The following is a 15,560-nucleotide window of genomic DNA, read 5'->3' as shown; positions in this document are numbered from 1 at the left end:
CACACACACACACACACACACACCTGTGTATTCTACAGCCAAGGGACTGCTGATCTCCTTGAACAATCAGCACTCCACATTTGGCAGGAGATGCAGCGAATAAGACCCCCCCCCCCACACACACACACACACACACACACACACACACCCAGCAGTGGGCCTTTCAGCTGTGTGCCGCAGCGTCAGCAGCAAAACAAATGTTTTTTGGGATATGCAATTCTAATAAACTCAGAGGATGATAGATTTCTGCATCCTTTTCATCATGGAGCTCTTTACACAGCCGAGGTCCTCTGTCAGTCACACACACAGCGAGCAGGACGCCTCTTTGAAGTCTCACTCTCTCCTCTCCTTAGATGTTCCTCATTTCCATTCTCCGATGCAGAAATTATTTGTATTAATGGTGGACTAATGCATGCAAGGCAGGGGTGCATGTGTGTGTGTTGCAGAGCAAGGTGGGAATCAGAGGAGGCAGATGCACAGGCAAGTTGTGTAGCCTACAGCAACACACACACACACACACACAAGCACACACAATGAAAACAAAAAGCCTTTGAGGTTTCTGAGCACCTCTCTAACCTTCAGTCTTCTCTTAAGCACATTGTGCCCATGAGAGGATCTAACAAACAGAAACGGCTCCCAGCAGAACCACACATGACCAATGTGCAATGTGGAGGAAATGTCACTCGAGACAGATTGAAAGCCAAAGCTAAAATTTCCTAAAAATACACAAATCTTATATGTGTGAGTAATATTTGAGATATATCTAGATGCTACAGACTTCAGTTTGGTTTACTGAGCAGATGCAGAAACCGGCTAAAACTTTTCAAACCAGAAAATTTGACAAAGCTCTGAAACTGTGAATGAAACTAGTTTTCTTCCCTATTATCAAACTAAAATGTGGCGCTGCTTTGGTTCTTATCTTCTGGGATATCTTGGAAATTCTCAGTATTTGAACGTGAATGATACATAATACAATTCATTAATATAATAACATACATTTCAACCAGCGTACAGTTACTTTTTAAAATACGGTATGGTAGAAACTCTCTTCATTTGCACCTCACTGCCTAAAATAAAAAAAGAAATCCATCCGTCCATCAAAAAGTGTTAACTATTAGTTTTTGAATGTTAAACTCGAGACTCTCTTCTGGAAAGTGTCTGGAGGAGCCGACTCACCGTTCATGAGAGCGTAGGTGAGGATCATCACGGAGTTGTTGAGGTGTCGGTTCTCGTCTCGGACCACGCTGAGCGTCGCTCGCTTCTCCTGCTCCGACAACTCCCGGGTCGTGATACCAGACGACAGGTAGATGATCACCATGTCAGTCGCTGGTGAAGAACACGAGCACACACATAATAGTTAATATCAAATAGAACCGATCCCTGAAGCAGCATTTTAATATACTGTCTGTTTTTCTTTCAGGGTTCTTACTGGGGCTCTGCCTGCTGAGGCTGGTGGTGTTTCTCAGCAGCTGGAAAGCTTTCTGGAAGCCGCCGGCGTGGTGCGTGGCCGCATCTGAAGCCTTGATGTTGGAGATGAAGGTGCTCATCTTCCTCTTGGTCTCGCTGGTGGCCGGCGACAGCAGACTCTTATAGCACTGGTCCAGAGCACAGGAACGAACCGTCTCTGCCACCGAGAGAATGGAGATCTGACGAAGAAGCAATAAGGACGATGTCACTCGAGCTTTGGAGAATATACAGCGCCCCTGAACATGTTCCTTTCACTTACCTTGTCGTGCTCGTCTATGGAGTTCAGGATGACGAGCGCCGAGTCCCTGGCGATCTGCAGCTGAGTCTCAGTGACGGACGCTCCGTGGTCGACCATCACCACGATGTGTTTAGACTGGGGACGCACTGCAGACACGTACACAGGCCTGCAGAAAACACACACACACAATAATGCATGGTTGCTTTAGAACTACGGAGAAATATACTGTGCATACAGATCCTCCAACAACAATAATATCAACGTGTGTGTAAAAGCCTTTATGCAGAGATAATAAAAATGATGATATAAATGAGATAACAAACATTGGAAACAAACTAGAGCTCTTGTCAAGATGCTGGATATATGGTCACAATCTCTTTCTGCTCATGAGTAACGGTGTTGAATAACGTCAATCTGACCTTTGACATTTTCTTTATACAATATCCCTTAATGATTTTATCCTATATGTGAGATCTTTGGTCGTTATTAGCATATGTATTTTTAATTTACAGCCTTTTGTAAACCAAAGTGACCTCTGACCTTTGTCCACCAAATTCCAATCAGTTCATGTGTGAGTGCAATTGAACATTTGTGTCCAATTTGAGGAAACTCCCTTGTGGGGCCAAAAACCTGTTCTGTGACGTTGACCTCTGACCTTTCTACACCAAATTCGAAGATGTAATGAATATTAGTTCCTGGATTACCGCACTCAGAAGAATGGGAGGCACAGACTCTTAAACATCATAATCCCTCCTGCAGTGTAATCATCTATAAACTGGAGTAACACTTTAGTGACACTAGTAACCGTCTCATGAATCTGCAGTAAACAGAACCTCTTTGTCTCCCTCCTCTACCTTCACGCTATCCCTCGCTTTCCCTTGATCCACTTGGGAGTCGTCTTTCCTTCTCTATTCGGCGCTCAGCTACAACATTAACGAGATTCCCTTTCCTTCTACTGTTATTGTTGGTGGTGATCCAACGCTTTCTGTGTTTCATGTTGTCATTGCGGAGTTATTTGTCCAGAATATTGAGCGCACACCTCCCTGAATATCTTCAAGTTTCAAAAGTCACAAAGGGAATTTAACTTTTTCAGTTTTATGCACATGTGTTTTTGAAGAGTAAAATAAGGTTTCAGGAGCTTTTGAGGTCTTGTTACAAAGAAAACTAAATTAAAATAAAACGTCTTTTCGATTAAGTATGAAAACACCTCATTCATCTGGACTTCACTTTGGTGTAATAACAAGTCTCTGTTATTCTGAGCTAATCTCAAGGCTAAAAGTAAAGTCGTGTTCAAGCTGTAAACTCTAAACCTTTATTGTAAAGTTGGGTGAGTGTCACTGTATGTGCCTGTATGTTCAGCTTGGTGGGTTTCATGGGGGGTGCCGTGGGTGGGGGGGTCAGCGGACCACTGTGTGTGTGGCCCGTCGGAACAAGGAGACACTAACACAGGGCGGAGGAGCCGAGTGATGTGCTCACAAAGCCTCATTCACACTCGAAGCAAGCCAGGCAACGCAAGCTCTGTCGTGGCCGTGTGCCAGCTCGCTGACTCACACAGCGACGGAGACACAAAGTACAACGGACATTACAGTTAAAAAAGAGAAAGAGCCAATGTGAAAAACATCAGGGAGCATCAGAAAGACAAAGACGGAGAAATAAAAGACGAGAGAGCGGGACGTCTATAAGCTGTGGCCGTAAAAACAAGAAGAAGAAAAATTCCAACACTGGAGGTGTGAAATTCCGGGGGGCTTTAGTGGTCCAGAGCCACATTCCTGCCAAGGGCCGTGTGTGTGAGGGGTGTGCAAGGGCAGCATGCCACCGACATGCCCTCTGGGCCACCCCACAGCAACTGACAGGGGGGGGAACAAGTCGTGGCCTTGACCTTCTTCTCTTTTGTGTGAATACTTTAGACATTAATACAATCTTCCATGTATTTACACTTGGGCCCTTCTCACGAATTTTGCTAATATTGGTATTTTTGTCGACGTGCTGGGAGACGGATTCTCACGTGTGACTCACTCTGAGATCTTGGGGGTTAAGGTCAAAGGCTGTCGCAACTTGTTACATTACATTACATTTAGCTGACGCTTTTATCCAAAGCGACTTACAATAAGTGCATTCAACCCCGAGGGTACAAACCAAGGACAACAAGGAACAAGAAAGTACAATTTCTTTAAAAATAACAAAGAATACAAAATGCTATAAGTAAGTGCCATTTAAGTGCTTCTAAATTGTCAGTTTCAAAAAAAATTTAGTTTTTTTTTTAATTTTAAATTTAAATTTTTTTTATTCAAGGTGTAGTCGGAAGAGGTATTTTAGTTTTCGGCAGAAAATGTGTAAACTTTCTGATGTCCGTATGTCGATGGGGAGCTCATTCCACCATTTAGGAGCCAGGACAGCAAACAGTCATGATTTTGATGAGTGTTTGGCTCGCAGTGAAGGAGCAACGAGCCGATTGGCCGAAGCAGAGCGGAGTGAACGGGCTGGGGTGTAAAGTTTGACCATGTCCTGGATGTAGACAGGACCGGATCCGTTCACAGCACGGTACGCGAGTACTAGTGTTTTGAAGCGGATGCGGGCGGCCACTGGTAGCCCTTGTTAAGCCCAATGAGACAAAATTGTGATTTGTGAACATGAGCTATACAGATAAAAATTGGATTGATTGAACGAGACAGATTTGCAGAAAGAAGAGTTTGTTTTTATACCTGCTGCGGTGCTCGAAGTTTCCTTTGCAGTGGAACTTGTGGGCCGGGAAGACGGTGAAGATGCCCTCCTCCGAGCTGAAGTACTGCCACTTTATCCCCGGGTTGGACTTCAGGTTGTCTGCCAACACTGCAGAGGGAAAGGACACAGAGAGAACAGGAGGATATCAGATAGAGGAAAGGTGGTGGTGGGGGGGAGGGGGGTGGAAGGGTAAAGGGAAATGTCAGGAGGGAAAGAGAGAAAACAGATGAGTAACTTCAGAGCTTTGAGCATTTCTCTTGCTCAGGTTCCAGGAAGGAGACGTCTTCAAGTTCAGGGATCAGCTGTGAATCCTGTGTGGACTCGAGTGGCAAGATCAGAGAAATAGATTCATGTTTCATGTTGTTCATAATGGATTAAAACCATGACTTCCACCTTATGTGATGCTAAAGCTCTTTACTCTCCTAACATAGCCTCACTGTGAGTGTGTGTGCGTGTGTGTGTGAGCATGAGTGTGTGTTTGTGTGTGTGTGTGTGTGTGTGCGTGTGTGCTGCTGTAGGCTACATATCTGCACCGTGTGATATCTTTCTCTGCTGAATCCTCCGTGGCTCCGTGAATAATTTTGTACAAATATCAATTAGAAGCTTGAGAAATTGAGAAGCAAATGGTGAAAATAATCATCTGCAGCTCAACAAGCGAAACTCAAAGTTCGCTCATATTTATTTTCTATGGACTGTTGTAGAAAAAAGGGAGGGGTCAAGACGTTTTCAGACAAATTCAAATCGTCCTCATTTCTATCTGATCAGGTCTCATCAGATTTCAGAGTCACACAATTTAACGATAACTGCAAAACAAACCTTCAATTAATATCTATAAATAAACATATGAATACATCTCAAAGAATCCTGAGCTGCTCACACTTTACCGACCCCCTCACACAGGTGTGCTCCATCTCCTGTTTCACACCTAATACATATGCAAACCTGCCTATTCACGCATGACATGGACTTAAATACCTTCCTCTACACATGTGAATGCCCCTTCTCATAGAATAAACTCACTTTGAGGAGAGAAAAGAAGTCTGAACTGTGCAACTACTGTCAAGACCACCCCTTTTATTTCGGACGCCAGATTCGGATCTGTGTGTCGGGGGGGCCGCGGCTGCGGGACAAGCTGAAATAACAGCCTCATAATGCAGCGGCCTGAGACACCGAGCCCGAGGGTTTGCTCAACACCAACAGGCAGATTTTTTTTTACTGGGTCACAGAGTAAACAGTATCTTCACAGAGATCCCATCACAAAGCCAGCAACTTCCTTTCCGCTCGCTGCAACACAAAACGGCCTTTCACAAAGAGAGATTGAGGCAGGGGGGGGGGAAGCGGGAGCGGGTCAGGGGAGCGGACACAAATAGAAACTTTAGGCCTTTAACCAGGCAGAGAGGGACGAATCAGAGCGTAGCCATCACGCTCGGCTTCGTTAAAACAAACGATGACGCAGCTGTTCAAATGTTAAAATACAGGAATCCATCACCTCGGGTCGTCTCGTAATCTGAAATCACAACCCAGCAGAAATCAGGCTGAAACTGTTTAGAAAGTTTAGCTATAATAAATGTCATTACTTCAATGTTCAACTCGGGCCACTAGGGGTCTCTCAATCAAATCGATAAATAAAAGACCTAGTTTGATGACGTTGTGAAGCAGCAAGGGATTCTGGGTGTAGTTGTCTTTAACGCCATTGAATCATGTTCCCGGATGAGTTAACGTATGTTTTTTACGCAACAAACGGCACTGAATAATCATGATACATTACTCTTCAACGATAGAAACAGTGGAAGGTACAAACAGCCGACTGGCTAACTGGCTAGCCTAGCGTTTTCCTTCTTGATCTGTCCCCGGACGTTAAATCAGAGATGGACAACTTGGATACGACTCAATTAAAAGGTGAAAGAAAGAAACGCCCGTTATCGTGAATAAAAGTTTGGATCATGTTAAAGTAAAAAAAAGGGAACATAGGTCTGGTTCATTTTAGACGTACGTTTTAAGAATTGTTACGTACTATATCTTCTCATCCTGTAAGTATCACAACACCACAACTTATTAGCGTTGAAATGAGTTTTTATATGTTCAGTTTATTTTCCAACTAAATGTTTAAGATCTAACTTCTCATAAAGATGCATTGCGGTTCATGCAGCTCATTAGAAGGACTATGCATTAACAGGATGTTCCCCTGATTAGCCGACCATTTGATGTTATTCAAAGGTCGACTTCCACAACCTGGGATAGGATTTCAAATAGAGTATGTGGTTAATTAAGGCTACAGTCCACAGACTATCCTCCATTCACGGTGAGTTCAGAGTCAGCTGTGGTTCTTGGCTTGTGATCACATTGAATTAATCACCCGCTAAACAGAACTTGTTTTGACCTTTTCCAACCTTCAAACAATATTACGAGCCAAAGAATTTCTTTTTTTTTCCTGTTGGAGCTGTGGAAAATTGAAAGTCAAATATTCAATTCGCAGGGAAATCTGAAACAAATTAGGTATGCACACAAACAGATAAATTACAGAACAACTGTAAAATCATCCGCCTGCCAAAGTCATCCCCTCAGGCTGCACCTCCTTGGCGAGGGAACTACTTTCTGGAGACACAGCAGCTTCTTGCACACGGCGGTCGCTCCTCGTACGTTATCCCAGCCCGGTCACTCCATCCATCTCTGAGGCTCATATAAACAGGAACCACTCAGCTGTGTTGACACTAGAAGAAGGACTCTGTAAACATCTGTCAGGCCGCACCGCTCCACTTCTGCCAACAATGTTTAGATCTTTGCAGAAACGGATGGACGAGCCGAGAAACACGACCCAAATCACTCCAGTCGTTTGATAATTGGCTTTCTGCAAATGACCCATCTGCATCCACACCCATGCATAAACACACTGGATGCAGCACTTTAAGTAGTGCAGGCTAGTGGAATCAGAGAGATAAACCAGAAACAGAAGACCGACTAAGTGCATCTTCATCTCAGCCCACTGTAGAAACTGTAATTATGGAACTGCACAATAATACCAAAAACAGGCTCTTCACCAGCTTCATTGCTGACAACAACACTGCAGCCATCTTGTGAATCGATATACATGTTGAGCCAATCATGACTCACTCCAAGCTGTCAATCATGTCCCAATTTCATATCAAATAACTTATCAATAGTAAACAACAATGAACACCAGCACATGCATCAGTGTGATAAGAACTATTGAAAAATTACAGAAACCATCTTAGAGAAAAGTTAATTTCACGTCCTTCTAGTTTGGCACGAACCAATCCACTAACATAGAGGAGGCATGATCTATGACAGACTGTGGGCTGATGCTTCACTTTCAGGAAGTCACACAACATCAACAAGTCAGAAAAATGGATGAAACTACTTTGGAAAAAAAATTGAAAATAGGAGACGTAATAGATGGAGGAGAGAAGATGCATCAAACACGTCCTGTAATCACCCAGACCTGCAACAACAGCCATCTCTCATCTACCCGTCTTTTCACCCCAACCTGCTAGTATCACTACTGATGACTCCCACATCCACTACCCCCCCCCAACCCCTTCTTAACCTTCTTCCTCCCAAAAAACACCAAAAATGGAAGATGAGGAGAGAAGATGGAAGGAAAACAATGCTGTCTCGAGACAATTACTCCATTTCAATCAGCTCTCACCCTTCCCCTTCTCCTTCATTCATCATTCTCTCCCTCTCAATTATCCCTCGCTCTTTCACCCCCCCACCCCCACCCCCACCCTCTGCGGCTGCTTGTTTAGACTGGGCTGAGACAAATGGGAGAGAGTGAATACACTGGGAGCTCGGGGGTCAAGGAGGGCTGAGTGTGGAGGGGCAGGGAGAGGAGAGGGGAGACAGAGGGGTAACTTGAACTTGCCGCGACTGGCTCGCAAAGGAAAATAACGCCCAGCCGATGGTGACGTGCAATGAATGGCCGTCATTATGAATGGTTGGAGCGGAGCGACAAGCAGGCTGAGATGTATCTGGGAGAAATGGGAGGCAAGGGGCCGCTACGGGATGAGAGAGGGGAAGAAATGCAGTTGGAGGGGAAGACGAGTGATGACAACGTCCAGAGTATAAAGTAGTTTGTACAAAGTTGTCCTGACTCATCTGAAGGCAGCATTTTTATGCCTTTGCTGAAGGGCGACCAACATTTCTACAACAGTCTCGCTCAAGAGAAACTCACATTCTCGCACAGAGTGACTGATACAAAAACTGAATATGAAGTTCAAGTCCTGCCTCTTTGCACAAGTGGCCAATTGCTGTGGCAAGTAAGCAAAGTAACGGTTTAATTTCAAAAGTTGCAAAATTTCGGATGCAGTCGCCCATTCCATGCAGCACAGTCAACAAATTCTTCAAATCTAATGGTCAATAGCAATCATTTTTATAATTGTTGCCTGCATGACATGCTAAGGGAGAAAGTTACCTGTTGTGTGCTTGGTTAAAGCTAGATTTGCCTATAACACTGATTATTAATGCTGCTTTCAGACTGAACTCCAGACATTTCCTGAAATTATCTGAGTGAACCATTTGAGAATACAGCAGGAAAATGTGCAGAGAAACAACACAGAAAAAACCTGCAACCATGAGTAAATGTCTGAAAACAGCCTAAACTACATTTGTCCAATCTGAGCATTTTTGTCAGATTTGTATTTGAAAACTTCCACAACCTCTAAACTCAAACAGGGATTTGGTTGAATTCCTGGTGAGAAATGGCTGTGATTTTACAACGAGTACTGGGTTTGAACTGGAAACTTAAAAGAGACACATGGAAAGTGGTTCAATCTTCCAGGATATACAAGTCTCTGTGTCATGACTGCATGTAGTTTGATATTTCATCCCTGGGAGCAGGAGGAGCAGACTGGTAACCAAGCGATGGCCCAAAAAAGAAAAGAATAGAAAACCTGAAGGAAAGTCAATTTTGGCGCGTTTCCTTCTTAATCAAATGCAGACACATGGGAATTTTCCTGGTAACGTGCGACCTGGAGCCTGAAATGAAGTGTTGTGGGAGAACAGCAGCTAACAGTTTCCCATTGCTCTCACTCATATGATTTGTTATTAGAGGTCTGTTGAGGCTACATGTTCAGCATGTGCAGTTTCAGTGGTGCAATCTTCTATCTGAAGTAAAGTGAGGACAGAAACAAGGATCCTATCATCAGCATGATGAAAACCTGCACAACCTGACAGCCCCGGCAGACAGGAGTTCAAAGAGTGTATTTGATCTCAGGCTTTAAAAAATTTTAAATTCAAAGGATGATCACAAAAACAGAGAGAGAAGGAAAGATGGAGAGAGTGAGGGAGCGGAGGAAAGACAAAAAACACACTTCTCTGGACATGTACAACACAACTTTAGATCAGTGGGTTTTCTGTTTAACACACAAAAAAAGGGCTTCATCATTAAAAAAATGTGTTGTCATAGCAATTGCTATTAAATTATTACCAATTTTGCAACAGACCATTGCCAAGTTTTATAACTCTCTGCCAAAGAGGCCCAATGGTCCAATTATGAAACCACATTTAAACGAAAAAGTCCAATCAATGGCAGAGAAAGTGAAAAGAATTCCTGGTTTGCACTAAAACTGAAAAGCTTCCTTTCAATGTTAGGTTTCATTGGAATCATCCAGTTGTTTTTGCATCATCTTGCTTATGTTTAACATCAAACCAACAAACAGACAAGGGTGAAACCTAACATCCTTAGAGAAGTTAAAAATGATTTATCCTTCATGTAATGCGCCTGTGTGTGTGTGTTTTTGTGTGTGTGAGTCACAAACCTGAGTTGAGGTCCCGTCCTGGGTTGAACGCCCGGCTGTTGACAGTGGGGGAAAGTCGATCGCAGCAGATCGTCTTTGACACGTTGGTGTTGAAGTTTCCGTCGAAGCTAAAAAACACAAACAGGCAACATTTGAGAAATGTAGAGAAATTGTCCGACTGGTGTTTGTGGAGCCGCTCCGTTTTCCTACAAAACAGATTTACTGCTCCACCTCTTTATTTCCAATAAACCCAAACTCACAGGTTTGTGCGTTCCTAGGACTTTATGCTAATGTTCACATTTAAACTGTAGGGGAAAAAAAGCTTTTAACTTACATTACAAGATTTACACGAATCTGTGTGAAGTTAATCCAATTAGATGAAACATCTGTTGGAACTAATGGGCCCAGTTAGTTTCATTAGCACACACTGGATCACTGGCTGTATCATGTGTTGCCCAGACCTCATATAAAAGTCGCTGTTATGGCTGGTGAATAATATTTTCCACGGAAAAATAGCTTTTCCCAAAACGAAGCTAATACCCAGTTCCCTGAACACATCTGAAGCTGATTGCTGAAAAGGCTGCCTGCGCAACTCACTGATCGAAATCATCTGTCGCAGAGCTCTGACTCATATCGTCAGTCAATTTCTATACTTTCCCCTCAATCTCCCAGGATCATTTTCAACAGATCGCTATTCTAAATAATATATTTAGGGGTATGAGGACAGAGTGTGCTGCTCTACAGGTTATAAATCTCTTACTGCAGTTTATTAAAACTACTTAGACCACATCGGCCATAAAAAAAAAAATAAAGACTGTCTGGTTGTGTTATTGCATCACCAGCCTGTCCCGCCCTTACAGTGGTCGCCTAGCAACAGAGCTACAGATGAAAAAGTTCTTCTGTTAATTAAAAACCTTAAAATATGTATTTTTATTAACGTGTACCGTTAGCTGTTCGGTTGAGATCTTACATTTAAGATTAAATTCTTCTCATGTTTTTGCCTTTTTTTCGCCATTGTCTCTTTGAAACACAGTTTGTCACGGAAGCGCAATGCATCGTGGGATATGGTGGGAAGGGAAGGATCACACACACGCACGCGCACGCACACACACACGGTGTTGAAGAGGTGTCAAACAGTGATATCTGTGTTGGAATCGTCACATCTTAAGACGCATTCATTTTCTGCAAACATTTTCATACATGACATATAATAAAGTCTTTCATGTGTCAGCGTCATTTTAACATGCGTGTGTCCGTGTTGATGCTGAAGCACAAACGGTTTCCACGCATCCTTTATCTCTGGAGCTGAGAGCTGACAAACGAGGGAGGTATGCAGAGGAGCAGGCTGCTCTGCACTGCACCAAGCCGGGGCGCTTTGATCCTTCCATCCCTCAAACTAGCACACACACACACACACATACACACTATACACACACACACACTACACACACTCATACACACACACACACACACTACACCCATCTTCGGCTCCCTCTGCTTGCAGACCTTGCACTGGCCCGGGTTTGATTGACAGGTGCTGTGATGTACAGGCTGCGTTTGAACTTCACTCATTGGGAGTCCCATAAGGCCAAAGTCATTACTATTCTCCTTCAACCCACTTTGCATAGAAGGGGCAGGACGCTCGGCAGAATGTGTGCCAGATAAAAAATACATTTGCAGTCTTTTGAATTCCACATCAAAAAAACATATGAGAACGAGGGAGAGAGAAAGAGAAAGAGAGAGAGAGGGGGGGTTCCCATTCATATCAGAAATCTTAATGAGGGCAGAAAAATCAGTTTCGCAAAAAAAGGCACGACTCTCACCAGACACGAGAACCGACGAAAAACACAAACATAGGACAAGACCGATTAAGAAAAAATGTATTTCTAACTGAATAAAACCCGAATTCTTATTCATAAATGTTACAAGCACGATGCACAGTGCTTAAAATAATTATGCCAATGAATATGCATATTAATTATTAACATGTAGCAGCGCTCGCTTGATTACCATATCTCCCAGAAGGGGAGTGTTCGCCAAGCTGTGATTAGAAATGATCCTGAAGACAATTCAATAGCCAGAGTGTCCTCAGGAAACATTCAAACACACAAGTATTTACGTTTCTCTGGATTTTAAAAGCAAACTGACATTTATTCCAGTGAATTAAATACAAATATGCACTGTGCAACTACTCTGAGGAAGCAAAGGGGGTCTTAGCTTGAGAAAAAGTTTTAACTATTCTGGAAATCTAAATCTTCCGTCATAGAAAAGCCATGAAGTCCAGACACTTCTAGCACCTGCTGTGTTCAGCATTATAAAATCCATTATACTAAGCTGTACCTGCAGGATCCATGTTTATCCACAGAGGAGGAAATCACTTGCTGATCAGGGAAAGCCCAGTGAGCACAATTACCTTGAAGAGGCGCTCTGTTGTGCAAGCTGCAAAGTCAAGAGCAGTGTCGTTCCTAATGTGTTTGCCATCCCTCTCTGTGACGCTGCAACACGCCAGCTGAAGAGTTTTTTAAATATCGGACTTTGACGACAAACAAATCCAAACAAAGCTCTAAAGTGGGTTTTAATCCTGTCTTATAATAGACTGGGAGGTACGTCTGATGTCCTGGTCTCCCTGGAAGTGAGCATAATAGTAGCAGCTCCTTTTCAAAGTTTATACAATCAAAAATGAATATTGCCACATACTTCACATCAGAAAAGTTATGTCAGATAAAAACCTGGTTCTTATTTTAAGGCCAATCATTTGCACTAAAGAGCATAAAAATCATATAGGAAGTTTGAATCTGCGTTCACACCCAACTTGACTGTTTACGCTTCAACAGATCAAATTTGAGTGCGTAAGAAAAACTGAGTCTGGAAGAGGAAATAATTTTGGACAGTTGAAGGGAGGCAGAGATGAAGGGAACAAAGCAGAAGAGTATGACATTAACGGAGGCTTGTGGAGAGAGAGAAAGAGAAAGAGGGTGAGAGAGAAAGAGGCAGCAGCATGTACACCTGTTAAAGTCACTTCAACTAAACTCCCTCGCAACCTGCTCGGCATGTTTCCATCTCGTCGTCTAATACACAAACAGAGATATCACCGTCAGGCCGATGACGAGGATATCACCCCCCCCCACCAGATCAGCTTGATCTGAAGGACCAGGGCTGAGTCACTGCCACTTATACGCTTGATCTGGACTGTAAATCTGCCAGCTTCTTAGATGGTGAGAATTCCTACTTCGAAACGGGAGCTGAGTACGAGCAGAGTGGCGTCAATAACCTCCATGTTTAATTTACGAGGGACGGTGCTGCAGAGTCTCAGTGCATTACCCATTCTCATGTGAGATATTGTGTGTGCTGTGATCATTGCGTTTGGGGTTCAGCAATTTGGAGAAATTAAAGATGTGTTCATCTTGTCATGTGGAAACAGGAAGAGCACTGCTGCAACTCAGCTTTTAGTGCATTGTATGGATTAAAATGTGTGTGCACTTTTCAATTAAACTCACAAAAGTTGTATGTGGGCCTCTACCAACTGTCACTGATCAATCCCCAAACAAATCTGCCTAATTAAAAAAAATATATTATTAAGATTCAAGAATTATTCTCTGAGATTTCAATGAAAATGTTGAAAAACCTCTGATCCAGAGCCACAGCAAAACTGGGTTCCTGTTGGGTCGTCACCCGCCACTCCACAACATATAATGAAATGGGTTGAATAGTTTGTGTGTAATGCTTCTAACAAACAAAGGTGGTAAAACTGCTGGATACAAAAAACATCAAATGAAAAAACAGCCAAATGCTCGTAGAATGAATTATTAACATTATATTGTGACATATATGACTTGAAGGTCTAAATTGAGATGATTCGATTAGAGACTTCTTTTCACCGTCCAATCAGAGGAAAATCAATCCAACAGGGAAGTTAGTATTGAAAAATCCTGATTTATAAGAATGAGTGCGTTTCTGTCACAGGTAGAAGATTGAATATTATTTTAGACACAATAATGACAGCAGGGACTGGATGAACTTTGTCCAACTTTGGTAGAAACATTAGTGACTTTGCTGCCTTTTCTTTTCATCTACTTCAACTTCCACCTTTCCTCAGTCTTTCTCCTCTACTATGGTGAGAGAGGTATTTGTTTTTCTCAGGGGAAAATAAATTCTCCATGGACGTATGAACAGTATTTTACTTTACAGCCCGTTCGCAGCTCATCTTTCCACAAACTTCTGGTGAAATGAGATCATTAGACGTCGTCTGGGCTGATCCCGAGCACACTTCTCACTTTTACGACTGCGTATCTGTGGAACTGTTGAAATAAGCACCTGGAGATGTTAAAAATATAAAACACACAGAGCCTCGTGTGCACACACACACCATCAACTCTGTGAGTTACATACTTTTGCTATTTTCAGGTGCAGCCTGTTGTTGAGCCGGAGCGATGATTAAAGCATACCAGCGGGCACTAAGCGCTGCCCTCTGTGGCCTCCCGGAGAAATGATAGCCTGCTAGCCTGACAGCTAACAGACAGGGACACCCTGTGAACCACCTGATCCGCCTCTAAACTGGCTGACCTGACGAGGACCCCCCCCAGCAGCTGACGCCAGAGACTACTGAAGGACACACTGAAGGGAACCACAGAGAGACAAAGCCGTGTCACCATCAGGAGGCCCACCCACTCCTAGTCTGTAACACACACACAACCCTAATTGGCATAATGCATTCCCTATAGCCCCTTACCCTAACCTGAACCATCAGAACTAAATGACTAACCCTGAAACCAAGTCCTAACCCTGTCCTCCATGTCCTCACTCTACAAATATGTCTTCACTCTACAAAGATACCGAGAAATAAGTACAGGAATACACACATAGCATTCTAGACCAGTCAGACAAACATTAGAAATAATCACCATCCATACCAATACACCTGAACACGCACGTCACATGACCCTTCCCGTGTGTCGGTGGTGAGTCAAGGATGATGAGATCTAGTCAGGGTGCAAACATGTGTGTGACTTCCTAAATTCTCTGTTTTACACGTCCGAGCGTCAGAATAAACTGCAACCCTGGAGATTCCTAAATAAACTGAGATAGCAGCAATTTACAAAAGTCTCCATTTCAGTGGCCAAAAAAACTAGTAGACGACAAACGTAAATTCAGCCGAAGTATTAAACTTAGCAGGTGTCGTCCAAGTCCACTGTTGTGCTGGAAGTGCAAACAAACAGGTTTAAGAACTTCCAATGCTGCCCTAACCCTGGAACCTCTTTGTGACCAACTTTAACACAATCGTTAATACAACCCATTCATTCATCACACCAATATTATCCTCTTTCCAAACAAAGACATTATGAGTGAACTTAATATATAGAGCCAAATATAGTATGAGT

At 43.1% G+C, this 15,560-nt stretch overlaps 1 protein-coding gene across 1 annotated transcript in view; it reads right to left on the bottom strand.

Annotated features, from left to right (window-relative positions):
* cachd1 (cache domain containing 1) overlaps positions 1–15,560 on the bottom strand; it is a 70,830-nt gene that overhangs the window by 20,963 nt on the left and 34,307 nt on the right. The window contains exons 4-8 of the mRNA XM_061078484.1: positions 10,204–10,310; positions 4,408–4,534; positions 1,727–1,871; positions 1,430–1,646; positions 1,177–1,326 (exon numbers count right to left, since the gene is read on the bottom strand). Coding sequence (XP_060934467.1) covers positions 1,177–1,326; positions 1,430–1,646; positions 1,727–1,871; positions 4,408–4,534; positions 10,204–10,310 — 746 coding nt within the window. The remainder of the gene's footprint in view (positions 1–1,176; positions 1,327–1,429; positions 1,647–1,726; positions 1,872–4,407; positions 4,535–10,203; positions 10,311–15,560) is intronic.

This window comes from Limanda limanda, chromosome 9 (genome assembly GCF_963576545.1).
Source record: "Limanda limanda chromosome 9, fLimLim1.1, whole genome shotgun sequence".
Classification (NCBI taxonomy): domain Eukaryota; kingdom Metazoa; phylum Chordata; class Actinopteri; order Pleuronectiformes; family Pleuronectidae; genus Limanda; species Limanda limanda.
Note: the sequence above shows the minus strand (reverse complement) of the source record. Positions and strands in the feature narration are given on the sequence as shown.